The sequence below is a fragment of the Empidonax traillii genome, unplaced genomic scaffold (genome assembly GCF_003031625.1).
Source record: "Empidonax traillii isolate 1590-97213 ecotype Southwest subspecies unplaced genomic scaffold, ASM303162v1 scaffold1000:size392382, whole genome shotgun sequence".
Taxonomy (NCBI): Eukaryota; Metazoa; Chordata; class Aves; order Passeriformes; family Tyrannidae; genus Empidonax; species Empidonax traillii.
This window is the reverse complement of record NW_020956193.1, coordinates 229,916-247,919: the sequence shown is the minus strand read 5'-3', so window position 1 is coordinate 247,919 and position 18,004 is coordinate 229,916. Positions and strand designations below refer to the sequence as shown.

The 18,004-nt window shown below is 51.6% G+C and overlaps 1 protein-coding gene across 1 annotated transcript in view; it reads left to right on the top strand.

Moving 5' to 3' along the window:
• The first annotated feature begins 3,470 nt into the window (after positions 1-3,470).
• The window catches only part of ARID1A (AT-rich interaction domain 1A), a 56,690-nt gene continuing 42,156 nt past the window's right edge, over positions 3,471-18,004 (top strand). The window contains 1 exon segment of the mRNA XM_027903915.1: positions 3,471-4,650. Coding sequence (XP_027759716.1) covers positions 3,538-4,650 — 1,113 coding nt within the window. The 5' untranslated portion in view covers positions 3,471-3,537.

The window sequence follows — 18,004 nt, the reverse complement described above, 5'->3', positions numbered from 1 at the left end:
CATCCCATTTTTTTGCAGCGTGCCCCATGAATTATAATAGATGGGTCTCTTGTTCTTGGGTCCAGCCTGCACATCTCAGCACGCTGTGCCTCTCTTCAGCGAAATGGAAGAGCATCCTCCTTCGCCCGACCACATTAATTCCTCCTCAGCTCGTTTCGCTCTGGCTTAGTTGCGCTTTAGTTAATACTTTATTGGAGAGGCTGCACCCAATTCCCGCAGCCACAAATCCAGTCCGTGTTTGTAGCCAGGGAAAGGCTGGGGATAATGATAACTTGTGTGTGTGCGAGCTGAGCTGAGGCAGCGCTGACTTTAGTCCGGTTTCCATGTCAACGATTCAGTCCATATTTGCCATCACACAGTTGGCAGAGCCCGATTTTTTTTCTCTCTCCTGGAAGGGGGAGACACTACTCCTGTTTCTAGTACTCTAATCTAGACCAGGTTTCCTAAACTGCCTTAGTGCTGGGTTAAATGGCACGGCCACCTTCATGAAGGAGACTTCCAGTCAGGAGGAGCCAGCGCTGTGGTGGTGGCCTGCAGTGCCATGTGAGCGCTGGTTTTCCAGCCTATCTGAGAGCCAGGGGCTGAGCCGGGCTGAGGGAAGCGTGCTCAGCACTTGGGGACACGGGGAAGGGAGCACGGCAGCCTAGCAGGGATCGCTCCAGCCGGGAAAGGAGTTGATGTGTCAAAACGAAAAGTCCTGTGCGGTCCTGGTGGTCGCTACACCCCGGGGATGACGGGGTTGGCGGGAGGATTTTCAGCTCGGAGGTGGCAATGTTGTTAAGAGCTGAACTGTCATCTGCTTCCCAGTCCTCAGAGCTGGAAATTCATTGAATGCCTCAGTATTGAGTAAAGTGCCAGGGCCTCATTGATGAGGCGTATTCCAAAATCTGCTTCAGCTTTCACAAACATTTGGTAAAGTGAGTGTCTCCTCATTGTGTGGGTGGCTGGGGAATCCGGGCTGCTTTGCACATTACCATCAACACGGGGTTTCATAGTCTGACACAGTGCTCCTTGAAGGAGATTCCAAAAGACCCACACAGGTAGGGAGGTGTGAGCATGGGATCTTTATCTGGATGCGCCTGAGCTGCATCCCAAGCGCCTGAACTGAAGGGGTTAAACTTTTGGTGGTGCTTGGTTATTTGGTGGGGCTTTGGACTGTGGCTTTGGAGTTGGGGAGACGGGTGCTCGACCCAGGGTTTCATCAAATAACTCCTCTGAAGAGAGGACGCAGACCAGTTTTTGTTCTAGCACGTTCCACAGTATCCAAACTCTTCTGAAGAAGAGTATGTTGGTGTTTTTGCTGCTCTGTGTCCACACAGATCTCACTAAAAACACGGAGCCTCTCGTGTGAGATTCCATCATTGCACTGAGGCTCCAACCCTAACGAAGGCCTTTGAGTATTATCACAATACTGATATCATCAATTATCACCCTTTCCTTTCTAGTAGTTTATTTACAGCTGTGGACAAAGACCGACCCACCAATTTGGTGGATGGAATCTGCTCCACGTTGCACACTCAGCTGTGCAGGCTGTGAAATGGCAGAGCAGCTTTGTTTGGACCCTGCAGAGCAGTTTATTGCTCTAGAAAACATTTAAAATTTTGCTCTTAATCGCTCTGTCCCTCCTCTCCTCCCACTTTCCAGCTTTGGAATAAACCCCTTTGTTCCACCACCTGCACTCTACACGATAAGTATTTTATGTTACAAGTTCTGCAATGAGCGTGAGGGTTGAGTTGATGTCAGCAGACACTGACACCTTCACTTCACTTTACTTCATCCCTAACTGGCACAGGGTGCTGGCAGGGATCCAGCTCTGCCACCCATGGCCTTGCCTCTTGCGCTGTACTCGAGTTTCCCCAGTGTCACCAGTTAAAACGGGATTCCTTCCCTGTTGGTTGCAGAGTGGGTTCAGGCTGAGCCTTTCGTGTTTGTCACTGTACAGGGGTTACATCTGCCCCCTTTTCTCTTTTGGGGTGATGTTCTGAAATGGCAGACTCAGACCTCAGAGTGCCTTTTGACTGTCCACCCATTTTTTTTTTCTCTCTCTCCTTAGAGTCCAATTTACTTAAACTTCACTTCTCCAAATATTTCCATATTCCAGAGGAACACCGGTACACAGAACCCAGGCCTAATCCATACCATGCCTGCCATTTGTACTAGAAAACTGCGTCCTAATTTCTAACTTCTTGGTGCTTAAAATCCAAATAACTCGTCTTTTTGTACCCTCCATGTCCTGCTGCAGCCCAACGCCATTTGAAGTAAAACAAGCAGGTACAGAGCCCGGTGGCATAGGCCAGGCCGTGTCCAGGACGGAGTTCCAGGTATGCTCCTCTCCTCCCTATTCCTGCTCTGGCAAAGGCCTCAGGGATGGAGGAGGTGGGAATCTGGGTCTGAAAGGGTTGCAGAAGAGCATGGCCCAGTTCCCAGTTCACCTCTCGACAGTCGGGGAGCTCCAGCACCACGACTGCCAGAGCCTCCTTGTCCCATTGCCCAACGTGTTGTGTCTAGACGCGTTCAGGTGGTTTTGGATCTGGGAATTCCTGGTTCCGTGCCCACCGCCCTCGCCTTGGCAGGAGCAGGGGAACCGGACTTTCTTGGATTGTCCTGCGCGTGCAGTCACAGCCCTGGCGCGCCGCCAACGCCTTTTCCAGAGGGACACGGCCAAGCGGAGAGGAAATGACAACCGCTAACAGTTCGCAGAGGGCTTAATTCTAAATGGAATTTCTAGGGACAAAGAAGAGGCGCTTCGGCAACCCACCGGCCCAAACTCCCCCGAGCCCGGCGGCTCCGGCGAGAACCCGGAGGGGCTCCCGCCGCGGGACATCGCCCCGCTGCCCCCCGCTCCCCCCGGGGGAGCGCCCCGGGGCAGGTCCGGGGGGGCGCGCTGTGCCCCCCCATCCCGCCCCCGGCTCCGCCGATCCGCCGCGGGTTTTGCGAGCGGCAGCTCCGCGCCGGCGGCGGCCGGGGCCGGCCCGCTCCTCCTTTGTGACGGGGGGGAGGCTCCGCTCCGGGCCGGGCTGCGCTCCGCTCCGGGTTTGGCAGGCGGCCGCGGCGCTGGGTAAAATGGCAGCGCTGAGCCTCGTGTCGGACTGAGCCCGCTCGGCCGAGCAGAGTCGGAGCTCGCCCAGCCCGGCCCCGCCGCCGCTCGGCCCCGCTCCGGGGACGGCGCCCGCCCGCCCGCCGTGTCCCCCCTCCCTCCCTCCCTCCCGCCTCTCCCGCACCGGGAGCCCCGTCCCGGGTCCCCCCCCACCCCCCCTTTCCTCCTCCTTCCCCCCCACTCCCTCCTCCTCCCCTTTCTCCGCCGGCTGCAACCGAGGAGGTACAGCGGGGCCAGGCCCCGGGAAGCCCAGCCCAGCGGAGCCCTCCCCGCCTCGCCGAGCAGGCCGGGGGGGAATGAGCCCCCGCTGCCCTGAAGAGCCGCCCGCCGCCGCCTGAGCGGGGAGAGCAGAGCAGCGAGGCCTCACGCCGGCCGGCCAGGCAGGGAGCAGCTCGGGGGGACCGGTCCGGGGGGGTGGCTGGGTGGGGAGGGGGGGGATCATGGCTGCTCAGGTCGCCCCCGCCGCCGCCAGCAGCCTGGGCGCCCCGGCTCCATCCGAGCTGAAGAAAGCGGAGGCGCAGCAGCGGGATTGTCCCCCGGAGGAGGCGGGGGGTGAGGCGGCGGCGGCGGAGCGCGGCGAGAAGCAGGCGGAGAGCGAGGGCCCGTCGGGGAAGGAGCTGCAGGACGGGGCCGAGAGCAACGGAGGGGGCGCAGGGGCCGAGTCCGACCTGAAGAGCTCGAACGGGAACCCGGGCCCCAGGCCCGCCGCCGCCGCCACCCTGAACAATAACCTCCCGGAGCCGCCCGGTGGCGGCGGCGGCGGCAGCGACGGGGTGGGGGCGCCGCAGCCGCCGCCGCCGCAGCAGCAGCAGCAGCCGCCCCCTTCCCACCCGGCCGCCTTGCCCCCGCCAGCCTACGGCTTCGGGCAGCCCTACGGCCGGGGCGCCGCCGCCGCTGCCTTCCACCAACATGGCGGACAACAAAGCCCTGGCATGGCAGCGCTGCAGAGCGGGGGCCTGGAGCAGAACTACCCGGGGCCGGCGGGAGCCCCCGCGGGGCCGCCCCCTCCGCAGAACTCGCACGGCGCCGGGGCCGAGCACGGCTTCCCCAACCACCAGTACAACTCCTACTACGCGGCCGGGCGCAGCGCCGGCTCCTACCCGCCTCCCCCCCAGGCCTACGCCCTGAGCTCCCCCCGGGGCTCCGCGCCGCCGGCCGCCAAGTCCCCCGCGGCCGCCGCGGCCGCCGCCGCCTTCCAGCAGCAGCAGCAGCAGCGCTTCGGGGTCATGGGTCCCTCGGCCGCCGGCGGCGCGGGAGGAGGGGGCACCACCCCGCAGCCCACGGCCACCCCCACCCTCAACCAGCTCCTCACCTCCCCCAGCTCCGCCCGCGCCTACCAGGGGTACCCCGGGGGCGACTATAGCGCCGGGCCGCAGGACGGGGCGGCCGCCGCCAAGGGCGCCGCCGACATGGTCTCGCAGTACGGCGGGGGCAGCGGCCAGGGCTGGGGAGCAGCGGCCAGCGGGGCCCCGCCGAGGAGCCACCACGCGCCCATGAGCCCCGGGAGCAGCGGCGGAGGCGGCGGGGGACAGACCCTCGGCAGGAGCCAGCAGGTACCGGGCCGGGCCGCGCGGGGCCGGGCGTGGGGGGCACGGGCACGGGGTGCGGGGGTCGCGGGGCTCGGTGGGCTCGGGGCGGCGGCGGTTGTCCCGCGGGTCCCCCCGCCGGGCCGGCGCTGCCGGGCGCTGCCATTGTCTGTGCTGCTCGCTCGCTCTATAAAATGGCTGCCTCGCCGCCTTCCCTTCCTCCTCTCTCTTTCCCCAGCCTTTGTGCGGGGATCCCCGGCCGGCCCGCACGCCGGGGGTCCCCCGCCGGTCCCGGGGGGCTCCGGCGGGGGGCAGCGGGTCGGGGAGGACGGCGAGGGGCCGGCGGGGCCGGGCGCGGGGGGCCGGGGCGGCGAAGGGCGCGCCCGGGGACAACGCGTGGCCCCGGCAGCGCCGCCGCCTCTCCCGCGGCCCCGCGACCCCCGGGCGCCGGCCCCGGGCTGGGGGGGTCCCGCACCCCTCGGCGGGGCCCGGCGGGGTCCGGCGGGGCGGGGAGGGCAGCCAGGGTCCGGCGGGGCCGCGGTGGCCGCGGGGCGGGCGGAGGGGCCGCGGGGCCGGGGCGGAAGCGCTGGCGGGGAGCTGGGCGATGGGAGCAGCGAGTGCGGATCGCTTGGGTTTGGGATTTGAATTATGGAGGTAAAATCCTTCTGTCAAAGCCAGGAGACAGTTGGTCTTAGGTTGACATCCCATCTGTGATCTGATTGGCTCCCCATCCCCTGCTCTTGGCCATTTATAATTGCCTCTGATGTAATGGTACAACCATCCTGATGAGCTCATAAACTTCCACACTCGCCTCCTCCGCCAGCCCCGGGACGGGGCAGCCCCGCGCCCCATCCCCGCATCCCCCCCGCCGTGACCTTGAGCCCCGCATCCCTCTGCCCCCGCTGCTTCGTGCCCCGCACAAAACGGGAGGCGGTGGCACTTTGTTTGTACCTTGGGTTTATTTTCCTTGTGATGCTGGGCTCAGCCTGGAATAGAGTCTGTGTTGTCGGAACGGTGGCAGGGCTGCTCCGCACAATGGGCTTGCTGTTTATTTTGGTTATGTGACTTTCCCTCTCGGTATAAATGATTTCTTTGATGGATCTGAGGGATGCGTTTGTTCCTGCCTGGTTTTGGCCCTTTTCAAAGCTGGGGCTGTTTGGGTTCTCTATTAGATGGGAGAAGGTGGGGGATTCTGGGCTGTATTACTGCCTAAAGAAGGAAAAACCCCCAAAGAGTCAAACAATCAGAACCAAACTTATGGCCAAAACACTGAAAAAGGTCAGTGACCAAGGATTGCCGATTTATGTCCAGCAGGGCTTTGATGCAGGACATGAAGCTCCAGCTGTGTGTCTTAGGGCACATTTAACTTACTTTGAGTGAGCACTGATGTGTCTCGTTCCTCTCATAAATAAAGGTGCTTACTACAGACACTCAGGTGCTGGTTGTGGTCAGGCTCAGTAGTGTCACCACTCTTTGCTCTTCAGAGGAGTGAAACTACGAAAAACAAGCCTGAGAATTATCTTTATCATTGTATGTGTAGGATTCCCTGTTTACTGGAATACAGCTAGCCAGAAAAAGAGGAGTAAGCAGTACAGCGTATGCATCAGACATTTTGGATACGGGGAGAAGAGGTGGCCGTATCCGTATCTGGAAACCTTGATGAAAAGCAGGTTCCTTTCCGTGTTCAGATGAGCATCTCCAAGGCCTTGTCGCGGCCTCGTGTGGGACCGAAACTTCCCTTTTCGTTCTGTGTACTTTGCTCCAACTTCAGGCCGGGGTCGGAGACGTTTGACACCATGTGGGGCGACATGCAAAGTTTCCCTTCTTACTCAGAAACTTCTCTTGTGCTGATCTGAGAATGGCTTAGTTTTTTGTTCTTTGATTGCCAAAGGGCACCGTCCACTGCAGCGTCTTGAATTACTGGGTTGGCTTTTCTGTCAGGTTGGAATTCTGCTCTCCAAGAGAGCAAATCTCTCTGCTGGGGCCATCAAACTGTCCAGTGGTGACTGGTAGTGAGTGTTCCAGTGTATCCTCAGGGAAGGTTTCAGCTCCTTGGGAGCGTGGTCACATATTCTTGCCATGCATTTGGACAAATGTCATAGTTGCAGGTAGGGAGTACTTCTGAGGTGCTTTGTGTGTCCTGAAAAATCTCAGTGCAGATAAAACGTGGGTTAAAATGCTGGTTGAACTTTTCAAGCAGGTGTTTTCCTACAGTTCAGTTCTGTCAGTGTTCTGGTACAAATTTGGAAAAGGAGCTTATTTTGTCTCGGAAAAAGAATTTCACTTGATTCCACGAGCTGCTGATACGTTGTGAATTAATAATATCTGATTAAGTAGCCCTATAAAATGGAATTATTAATGAATAGTTGTTCTGAGAATTAGTTGAACTTGAGGAGGTACAAACAGTGCATATGAAAAGTGAACCAACAACTTCCCCCGTCCCAAAAACCAAATAACTTTCCCCCCAACCCTTTTTGTGCCGAGGATTATTGGACTCAAACTGACAGTTTTTCAATTTTTTTTTTCCTGCTGGAAAAAGAACTTATCTAATGAAAAAAAGCTTCCACGTGTCATCTGTGCTGCCCACAAGAAACTGTTGCTTAATAATGATGATACTTCAGCCCTAAATTACAGCCTCCTTTGGCTGTGTGCTCCTAAATTCCATGGGTTGGGAGAATTTAAAGCTTTGTGTCTTCTCTTTGTCTTGCGCAGCGAGGAGCAGAGCGGGTCCTTCCCACCCAACTTGTGAGAAACTCTGGGAGAGCAGGAGCAGAGGGTGACTCACCTGACAGTAACCCCAGCTGAGAACATCTCCTGGTGCAGGCTGGGAGAAGAGGATGTGGGAAGAGCACGGGGTTCCTCCACTCGGGAATCCTTGGGGTTGTTTGAGGCCTGAGAAGCGGGACGGTGCCTCTAATTCCTGATGCTCCTCAGGAATCCTCAGTGATGCCGTAAGGAGGGGTTTCTTCATCACTTGGCTCGTCAGGAAAGGCAAAGTAATTTCTGGCGTGAAAGTTGTTTGGGTGGAACGTTCCCCTGTAGTAAAATGAGTGCAGTCACTTACACCAGGTGGACTCTGGTGATGAGTAACCCTGATGGAACTTCACTCACAGCCTGTCCCGGGGAGCTGGTGCTGAGTGGGAGCCCAGTGAAGACAAGGATGCTCCACGTTTTTTGGGGACAGAGAGAGAGGACTCGGTGTTTTTTCTGGATGACCTTTCTAGCTGGGAAACACAGAGTAGGATCAAGAGATCAGGATGGCTCTGTGGGATGAGAAATCCGTGGGAATGACTCGTAAGAAAGCAGGCCAGGGATCCTAGTTCTCAATTTTTCCAGCTCTCCCATGGATTTGTTTCCACCCCCTTCCCCTCAGAACGTGTGGCAGCCCTTAATAATACACTGGTTTTCCCCAGTGTCCTGGGATTTAAAGGAAATTGCTTGAGAGAAAGGATTTCCCTGCCTTAAATAGATGGGCATTTCTTGTGGCACGTGCTTTGGCTACAACAAAGTGTCTCCCGTAAGGGGAGCAGCCTTTGGATCACATTAAACATTGACATCTTGGATAACCTCCCCATAGGTGCCTTGACATCTCTGGGCCTCTGTTTTAAGTTCAGTGAAAACAGTTTAAAAATCATATGTTAATAAAAACAAAAAATAATAATAATAAAAAAAAGCTTTTGGGCCTGTTGCCATACAATAGCTCTTTTTTGTTGACTTAGATTTCAACTTTAGTAGCAAGTGAGGCATGAAAAATGTTGTTGGAAATATGGTTTTTAAACTAAATTGGCACCAAATGGCTCTGTGCTGCCAATGAGCTGTGATGTCTTGGAATGGGAAACTGGGACCTGGCTCCTGTTGGCTCGTGCAGGGTTTTTCCTTGCTTTGCATTGTAAAGTCAGGAGCCCTCGAGTTGTGTGCTGAGCACTGGAGCTTTCCAACAAAGAGGAGTGTGGTGCATCTTCTTTTCTCTGAATGAGTGATTTTTAGGGCTTGGCTGTTTTAGGAGAAGCAGGAAAATCGTGCTAGTTTGATTTTTTTTTTTTTTTTTTTTTTTTTTTTTTTTTTTTTTTTTTTTTGGTTGTTAAGATCTTGTGAATTCTGGTTGTGGACGCTGGAGGTTTTGCTGCTTTGTCTTTTTAAACAGTCCGAAATAAACTAAGGGTTTAAGATTCTCTTAAAATCTCTTGTTTCCTGCAGTATCATCTCCTTGATGCCCAGTTTTGAGGTTTCCAGTGTTTTCAGGTGGGATGTGTGTAGGATACAGGACAATAAACCTCAATCCTGACTCTCAGCTGGAGCTTTTATTTTTTCCTGCCCTTATCACCCCCCCGCTTTACTGGGAAACCTGGGACAAACCACCTGATTGTTGTGGTGAAATGGGGTTAGCAGGGCTTGCCTACTGCCTTTTATGAAGTTTAATTGAATTGCTCTGTGAATCCTTATTTATTTTCTGGGTTAGGGGAGGGTTTCTATCTTTGGTGTCTCTCCTGTAATCATGTTCTTGGTTGCAGGACAGAAATGTGTTTTCTGGAAGGTTTTATGGTTGATTTTCAGGCCTTTTTTTTTTTTTTTTTTTTTTTTTTTTTTTTTTTTTTTTTTTTTTTTTTTTTTTTTTTTTTTTTTTTTTTTTTTTTTTTTTTTTTTTTTTTTTGCTAGATTGCTTAGCAGTTTCTTAAAACTGTCCAGTTTAATTCCTTTTACCTGCTACGACTTCTGTTTCCTGTTTCTGAAAACAGGAAAACTTCCTGTTTTCCTTCAACAAGCTGGCCCAGCTTCTTCCCTGCTCTTAAATAATATTAGAAACTGGGGTTGGGGGAGACATGAGAATCAAATGCGCTGTTATAAAACTGTGTCTTGCTGTTCCCATCAGCTTCCTGTGTCCATAATACTTTGGGTTTTTTCTGTTGACTTATTTGAGAACTCTGGTCAATGAATACTGTGTTACAGAAGTGAGACCCTGTTCCATGAAGACTGTTTAAAAAAAAAAACCAAACCAGCAGCTTTCCTTCAGAGAGAAAATAATATCTAAAATTAGGCTAAATAGTGCAGCTGCTGGTTTTATCTGTTACCTCATACACAACTTTTCCACCATTTTTCTCTCCCTACTCTCTTCAAAGGAACACCACCAGTCAGAAATCCTGTTTTTTTCCCTCTTGCATCTGTGCTCTCGGTAATTAAAATATTAGAGGAGAAAACATGCCCTTTCCAGTTTTTACTCGGCGTATTTGAAATTCTTTGTCGAGTCAGTTTGGTTTCTTTTTTTCTTGTTGAATTGCAACTACTGTGTGGTGGATTGCTCTGGGGAGAAGCTCATCAGCGTGCCATTGCCCGGTCCCTGCCAGGAATGTTGGAAACTCTCAAGGAGCAGAGGCAGCAAAAGCAAAAACTGAAGGCAGCAAAGTGGTGGAGGGAGGATGGAAAAGATAAACTTGTCAGTAATCAGCGCTGCTCTTATGACCACTGGCTTTTCCTTCTGGAAGAGTCCTTAAACCATCAGCAGGGACGGAAAAATGATATTTCCCCTTTTGTTCTGGTGGAAAAGAAAGGAGGGGTAGCTTTTTGCTGGGGGAAATAAGTTTTTGGGAAGTCCTGCAAAAGTTTTTTTCTTTTGTGTGTGTGTCTCATGTGCTGATTTGAGAAAGTTCAGGCTTTAATTTATCCGGAGGTTGTGAATGTGCAGTGGGAAAACTGTAGTGGATGTCTGCTAGCCAGAGCCATAAATCTCCAGCTGGAAGTGAATGACAGGTGGGATTGGAGGAAAAAAGCTGTTTTCTTTGGCACTCTGGACCAGAATTGCTGTGTCTGGGTCCCTCCTGCCTGCTCTGGGGTGACACCAGAGGAGCTGCTGCCTTTCTTTTTTTTCCCTTCAGTGGCTGGAAAACAGGGAAGTTCCTCAGCTGGAGAGAGGCTGGGTGTGCTTTCTGGGAGCTCAGGAGGACCATGCTGTGTTCCTAAACCCATTCCAGTAAAATTCCAATGCTAAATTTAATGTCATCTCTGCTGCTTGTGGTTGTTGAGGCTGAGGTTCTGTAGGAGTCGGTTTTCAGGCAGCCTTTTGTTTCTCTCTGGTGCTCAGAGGAGAAATGTTGGGGTCTGAAGTTCTCACAGTGACTGTGGAACAGGAGGAGCTGCTTCTCTCAGGACTCAGCTTCTGGACATATTTTGCCAGTGCCACATCTTAATCAGATGATAATGGGTATTACTAGCATATGGATGAGGGAGGGGTTCCCAGTTCTTACTCCTCCATGCACCTGCACTCCCAGTGTTGTAACTCAGCAGTTCAGTCCTGCAGCTTGAGCATTTTTGAGTTGTTGGTTTGTTTGTTTGTTTTTTTTTTTTTCCCAAGAGCATTTCCAGGTTTGCCACAGTGACTTTCTGGAGTATTTCTGAGTTTAAGTGACAGCTCAGTAAGTATTTCCACAATGTGGGCATGAGCTTTCTGTAGTGACATGTAAAGGATTGCTTCATAATGACAGGTAAACTTCATAAAAAGCTGCTTCAGAATTCCTCAGCAAATTTTTTTTTTTTTTTTTTATGTGTTCAGAGTGAAAGGATAATTGTAGCTGGAATCTAATTTCTGATCGTGTTCTATTTTATTTTTTTTTGGGAGAAAAAAGGGGCAAAAGTGGGTAGGAGCAAATAAGGAAGAGGCTTGGTTCATTCTGTAGGTGTGGTAAAGATATTTATTTATGGGAGGGTGAGAGAGTGGAGATTGAGTGTGTGTGTGTTAATTCCTATGAAATTCCTGTGAAAAATCAGTTTGTGTAAATAACTCCGAAAAAGCTGCTGCTCCATTACAGTTATTGGCATTTCATGCAATAACCAGCATGTCATTATTTCCTTAAGTCAGCTCTAGTAATTGAAACTCTTTCAAGGACAAATTCAATTGCTATTAACTTTTTATTTTGTTTTTCTCCCCCCCCCCTTTTTTTTTTTTTTTTAATTTAACCTCCTCTTTCTCCTGGATAATTAACATTGCTTCAAGAAGCTCCAGTACAGACTTGGGGAGTAGTTTTCGGAGAATCTGCAGGGAACCCTGATGCAGTCGATGTCTCCTCTGTGTGGAGCAGAACCTGCTGATGACTTTTTTTTTTTTTTTTTTGGTAGGATGTGATGGTGACACCTTGGATAGGACTGGGAGGAGGGAGGGTTTTGGTGGTCACCAGTGTCAGACCATGGCCATAGGTAGCAGCAACTTTCCATCCTGAGAGATGGAAAGAGAGACTTTTCTGTCAGAGAGAAGTTCTTGAAGTTTGGAGGACTCAGGAATTTCCCCCCGGGGGAGGATGAATGGGTTGAGCAAGTACTTTCCCCCCTCCACTCACTTGTGAAATTTCATTCAGGTCTGACTGAAAGAAACCCTGAAAGTCACCGTTTCCCTTCTGATGTCAGCACGTTCTGGCACCCTGCCTGTGAATAACCAGCAAGAATGTTTGAGAAGCTGGGTCCAGGCCACAGCTCCAGCTGCACCTCCAGACGTGGTGGGGGTCCTGCTCTGCCCTGCCCCAGCTGGGACTGAGCTTTGGGAAAGGCTCAGGCCGGGGCACAATACGATCAGTGTGGGCAGTGGGTTTGCACCTTCCCACCCTGCCAGTGCCCACAGCAGTGGTTTCAACAGTGTGAGCATGGTTTGGGCAGCACAGGGCACGGGAGAGGGAGGGCACCCGCTCTGAGAATGGCCATTCTGGTTTGGGTTTCAGCACTGATTTAGATCTTTTTGGTGAGGAGGATGTGCAGTGTGGTCTGTGCTACCTGACACATCTTGCTGTTTGTTCCTTGCCGGCGTTGTCTTTGTGGGCGAGGATATTTTCCTTGGATGTGAATTGGAAAGGTCACTAAGCCCCCTGTCCTGCTCCAGGGCAGGATCAGCTACACCTGAGCAACAGGCCAGGCAGCCACCAATGTGATGGAGCTACCTGTGTGTCTCAGTGCTTTGCTGGATATGAGGGAAATATTCCAACTCAGATCATCTTAATTGCGTGTCTCTTGTTGTCCTTGGCTCTCTAGGTATGGAGAGCAGAGGCAAAAGTGTGGAGTAACCCACTTTCAAACGTGTGGCTTTCTGCCTGGCCCTTGTTTCCATGAGATAAACTCACTAGTTGGGTTGCAAAATGTCTCCTGTGCTTCCAGGTTACTGTGCTAGGTGGGAATTGCGTTGGAGGGGTTGGACTGTCCTGCTTTGCCACCTGAACTCTACCAGGGTCCCGGGGCTGACCGGGCTCGCTCTGGTCTCTGTGTGGGCTCCTTCCTGTTGGCTTGTTTGGAGTTTTGTACTTCCTAACAGTCTGATGATGGATTTAAAGTCCAAATGACTGTAGGACTATGCACCCTGAGCGAGTTTAGGAGGAGAGTCTGGTATTCATTAACTCTGTGTAAATAATTAAACCAGTGCCAGGCTAGAGGTGGTCTCCCCTCAGCCGTGTTCCTGGTGCAAGGGTTTGAACAAAAGTTATCTCTGTGCAGAAGATCCTTTGAAGCAGTGGAAGTGCTGGAATTAGTTACAACTTGGGGCTTTTCTTTCTTTAAATTAGAGTATCTCTGACTTTGCAGCCTGCATGGCTAATCAAGGAAAAGATGTCCCATTCAAGGCCAGTTTACCAAGTGTGATCACGTGTTCCAGAAACTGCCTTTTTTTTTTAATTTTTTTTAAATGTGCTGTGGCTGCACGTGTTGTGTCGGTGTTCTGAGAAGTCCTGGAGTCCTGCCCCTCGGACTGTGTGGGTGGGGGTTTATTTCTTTATTATAAACCCCCCCAAACTCATTATCTTACCGTTCTGTGGGTCATTTGTGGTGGTTCCAGTGCTTCGGATGCCCTGGGAAGGATTCAGGGCAGCTGCTGCGTGCAGCAGAGTTGAACATTAATTATCATCTTTGAGTTATATGCAGACGATTGAACAGTGTTGTGATAGGAAGCATTTAAGTATCAAAGTATCTCCCAGCCTTTCAGGCTCTCGTGACAGACCAGCAAGGCTCGTACGAGCAGTTCTCCACGTCCCTGCAGCCTTTCCCGTGGGTGGGCACATGGGAAACCTTCGGAGAGGTGCTCAAAGCCATAGCTCAGAATCCAGGTTAATGCTCTCACTGCTGGATCAGACTTTCTCTCTGGCCTCGTGCACCTGGAAGAGTTTTCACAGGATCACAGGCTGGAAGGGCCCTCTGGAGATCAACCAGTCCCAACCCCCTGCCAAGGCAGGGTCACCCGGAGCAGGTGACACAGGGATGTGCCCAGGTGGGTTTGGAATGTCTGCAGAGAGGGAGACTCCAAACCTCCCCCCATGGAAAGAAGTTCTTCCTTCTCTTGAGGAAGTTAAGTTTTAGTTTATGACCGTTGCTCCTTGCCCAGCCTTTGGGCACCACTGAACAGAGTCTGGCACCACCCTCTTGACAGTTTTCTTTGGCTCAAGGAAAAAGCATCTCCCTGGGAATGTGGTTTCCAGCAGCCTGTGGGGAGAAGGTGTCTCCCCTGGAATAGGGCACATTAATGGGGAAGGGACTTCCAGGGGGCTGGTCCTGGATGAGGGTTTGTGGTAGAATTGGCATAAACCCCCCCTGTCTTGTTCATCTCTTGCTCTGGAGGAGAAGCAAAACACCTGGCTGGCTGCTGCCTACTCCTGGGTGTGCAGAAGACACTGGCAAAGTGATCCTATCCCAAATTATCCTGTCTGCCTGTACTTGAAAGATCTTTCTGAGCCCCTTCCCTGTCCTTCCTGCTCTGTTCACGGGGCATGATGCTGTTGCAGAAGCTGGTTTCCACGTTAATTGTGATTGATTAGCTTGCAATCTAGGACAAGATTTCCTTTGAAAAGCTATATGCTGATTTGGTGTCAGGAATTAAAATCAGATGAAGTGATTAGTGTTCTGTGAGACATCCCAGAGCAATCCAGTACTCCTCAGCTCTCAGCTGTGTTTCGGCCCTTAACCCTTCCATCCCTTTTCCTCCTTGGAGCTCGATGCTAAATCTGCTCAGGTGAATAACTCAGTAGGTGTGTTGGACCAGGAGACCAAGGCATAATTTGCTGCCGAGCTTCAGAGTGTAGCTTTAGTGACTTTAATGATGAATGCAGAGCGTGTTGGAAGTGCACTGTGTCAAGGCCACAGCGGGGCTCGTACGGATTGGGGAGCAGGAATTAAGGTGAGCTTTAAATCTGATCACTCTGTAAATGGCAATAAACTGTTCAGAGTTGTCGCTGCTGTCAAGTAGTACAGTCATGTCTCATCTCCCTTTTCTCCTGTGAGTTGTCTTATGGTTTCTTGTTATACCTGTTCCTGAAACCAGCGAAGGCTTTGCAGCGTTGGCTGTTCCTCCTCCCCCCATGGCATTGGCACAGTTGGGAATTCTTGTATCTTCCTCCCCAGCTGCCAGCACACGCTCCTCCTAACTCGCTCAGCAACTCCCCACGTTGTTCATTTTGCCTGGAAAGAAAGCTGGGTTTCTCTGGATGTGGGTGAAATGAAAGCCCAAGGACAGAAGCAAATGTGGGGCAGCAGAACCAGGCTTCAAAAATCACTAAAATCACTGTAGCCAAGGCCTGGTGGGCTTTCTTTTTTTTTTTTTTTTTTTTTTTTTTTATTATTAGCATTTTTAAATAACAATGACCTTGTGTCACTTGGGATCCCCGTTGGACTTGCCAAGAGTAAGGAACCTGATTCATGGCTCAGTGAAGGCTCCAGGAGTGTCCTCCCTGCTGTCTGGGAGCTTGGCTGCAGCTCCAAGTTTCTTGCCTACGTTTCTTCCATCTCCCCCAACCTCACCTCCTCTTCCCAACGCAGGCACGACAGCAGCTCTGCTTGCTGGATGCAAATAGATCTTTTGGGTATATAAATACTGGAGATTGGTTGTGGTTTGCTATAAAGTTACCGAGCTCATCCCTGGTAAATGCAGATGGTAACTTGTCATTACTGCTATTTTAAATAGTTTTGGTTCCGTGGAACCCAAGTGGAGGCTTGGAGGTTGAATTTTAAGGCTAAATTAAGAGAAGGCTCAATAAAACCCGCAAAAATAGCACCCAAATTTGTCAGCCGCTGTAATGACAAGGGAAATAAAGTAACTTTTCTGTTTCCTGTTAGCAAAACAAAGCTTTGTTACCTTGTTTTGTGTTGGATATAAAACACAGAGGGGTGAGGAGGGCTGGGAGGGGGGCGTGGGATTTACTGAGGTGCCTCCTAATGGGGTGACACTGGGGCTGGTGCCAGTGCAGGGTGTGTGGTGACAGTCACCTGCTGCCCTGTAACCCGAGGGTGTTTGAGATACTCTTGAGGTAATCAGTGGATGCTTATCCCATCCTCCTGGCTGGATTGAGACTGTGCCTTTGGCCACTTAGAACTGCCTGACCCACGTAACCTCATCCCAGAGCTGGTGTCCGACACGGAGCCGTGAGTTTGAATTCTGGGAGATGAGCGTGATGGAGCCACACAGGGTTTGTGTTCACTTAAACTGGGATGGCCTGTCTCTTCCACAGCTTCATCCCCAAAACCTCAGGCTTCTTGGATCATTTTTGGTCTTCCATAACACGCACTTTTAGATGAGTTCAGGTATTCTGCAGGAGCAGGGGGAGAACCTGTGTAGTGCTGAGACGTGGCTTGGAGCGGCTACAGGCCCTGACACGCAGCCCCTGGTGAAGCAGCAGCTGCTGTGGAGAAGGTGGAACTCTGCAAACTGGGATGAGGCACTTCTGACAGCTGTACCTCTCTCACACAGTGCTGTGTGTGGAAGGAGAGTTAGGAGCATGGAGCCCCGACCTGATCCTGAGAGGCTCCTTGGTTAAGCTCACACCAAAACCCAGCGTGGGAAGAGGTCATGGGAGTTTGTCTGTCCAGTTGAGTCTGTTCAGCCTCCATTTATTCTGGTGTAAAATGAGACAGATTTGCAAAGTGATGAGATATTCAAATACAGTTGGAGCTTTCAGACAGACACAAGTGGGTAGAAACCTGTGTTGCTGCATTTTATGGCTGAAGAGCTAGAAAGAATTTTTTTAGAAGGCTGGGAGGCTGGGCTGGAGGTGTCTTATCAGCTCTGGAGTGTGCACCAGCACCCATCAGATTTCTGTGCAGAGAGGGTTTTTAATGAATTGATAAAAGCAGGTTTATTCCAGCAAGTAAACTCTAGTGAACTTCTTGCACTGGCTCTTCCTTCAGACCTAAAGTTTTGGAAAACATCCACTGTGTTCAGTAGCAAAGGACATCAGCACTGCTTGTTTTAAAGGAAATGGGGGTTTCTGGGTGATTGAAGTTTGCCACAGGTTGCCGTGTCTGATGGTATTTATGGGGCACCTGGAGCCCTTTCAGGTTTTCAGTAGTGCTTGGAGCAAACATTTAGTGACTCTCTGGTGATCTGGAGCAGCCGCTCTCATCCTGTTTGGACTGAGATCACTTCAGAAGGGGTGACACTCAGTGTAACTCTGCTCTTCCATCCTAGCCCTTCCTCCACTTGCTGTTTTTTTTTTACGGCTTGCTCTTGGCCCAGTCCCATTTCTGTGGTACAACACGAGCCTGCTCCGCTCCTTGCAGCGTGGAAGTCGGCCTGGAACGAAAAAGCTGCAATGAGACACTTTTGTTGACTTGCCTCCAGTTCATTAGAGCCAGACGTAGGAGGTTGGCTAAACTTAAAGCCTGATTTGATATTCAGGAAGGAAGTTTCTTTCCCTCTTGAAAGGAGCAGCACCTCATTACAACTGTCACATGTTCCTTGGGATCATCTCCCGTGGAGCTGAGGCGCAGTTTTCTTTACATCTTGGTGTTGCTCAGATTTTGGGAGGAGTCAGCAATGACACTTGGAGTGAGTTGGTTGAATAATGTGCTTCTCAAAGTGAGTTGAAGTCTGAGAGTGAGGGGTAGCTTGTTACCTAATTATTTGGATAGAAGGAAATTATGTTTTCGTCCTTAAATGTAAGTTGAAATTATTGGAGAAATTACATAGGAATTGTACAGAGATGACGCTGTCTGAATATCAAACTGTATCACCTGACCCTGACTGGCTGGGAAATGCCTGAAAATTTCACTGGTCTGCAGATACTCTAAAAGAATTGCAATCCTTTGTTAATTTTGGCTGTAGTTAGGTCAGTAAATGGTGTTTGTCAGAGTCTCCTGCTGTGGTAAAAGAACCATGTAAATGGTTCTCAGCTCCTGCTCCCACATCAGGGTCTGATAAAGAAGGAACTGATGGCCCAACCAAGTTGTCCAGGCTGGCCTGTCAGGGACAGGCTCAGGCTTTGGGCTGTTCTCTAACCCAGAGCCCCTGCAAAGGCCTTACACTGTGGTATTTTGGAACAACGTGGATGTTCAGTCATGGAATCAGAGAATGGGTCAGGTTTCAAGGGACCACAGTGGGTCAGCTGGTCCCACCTCCCTGCTCAGGCAGGGTCATCCCAGAGCACAGGATTGT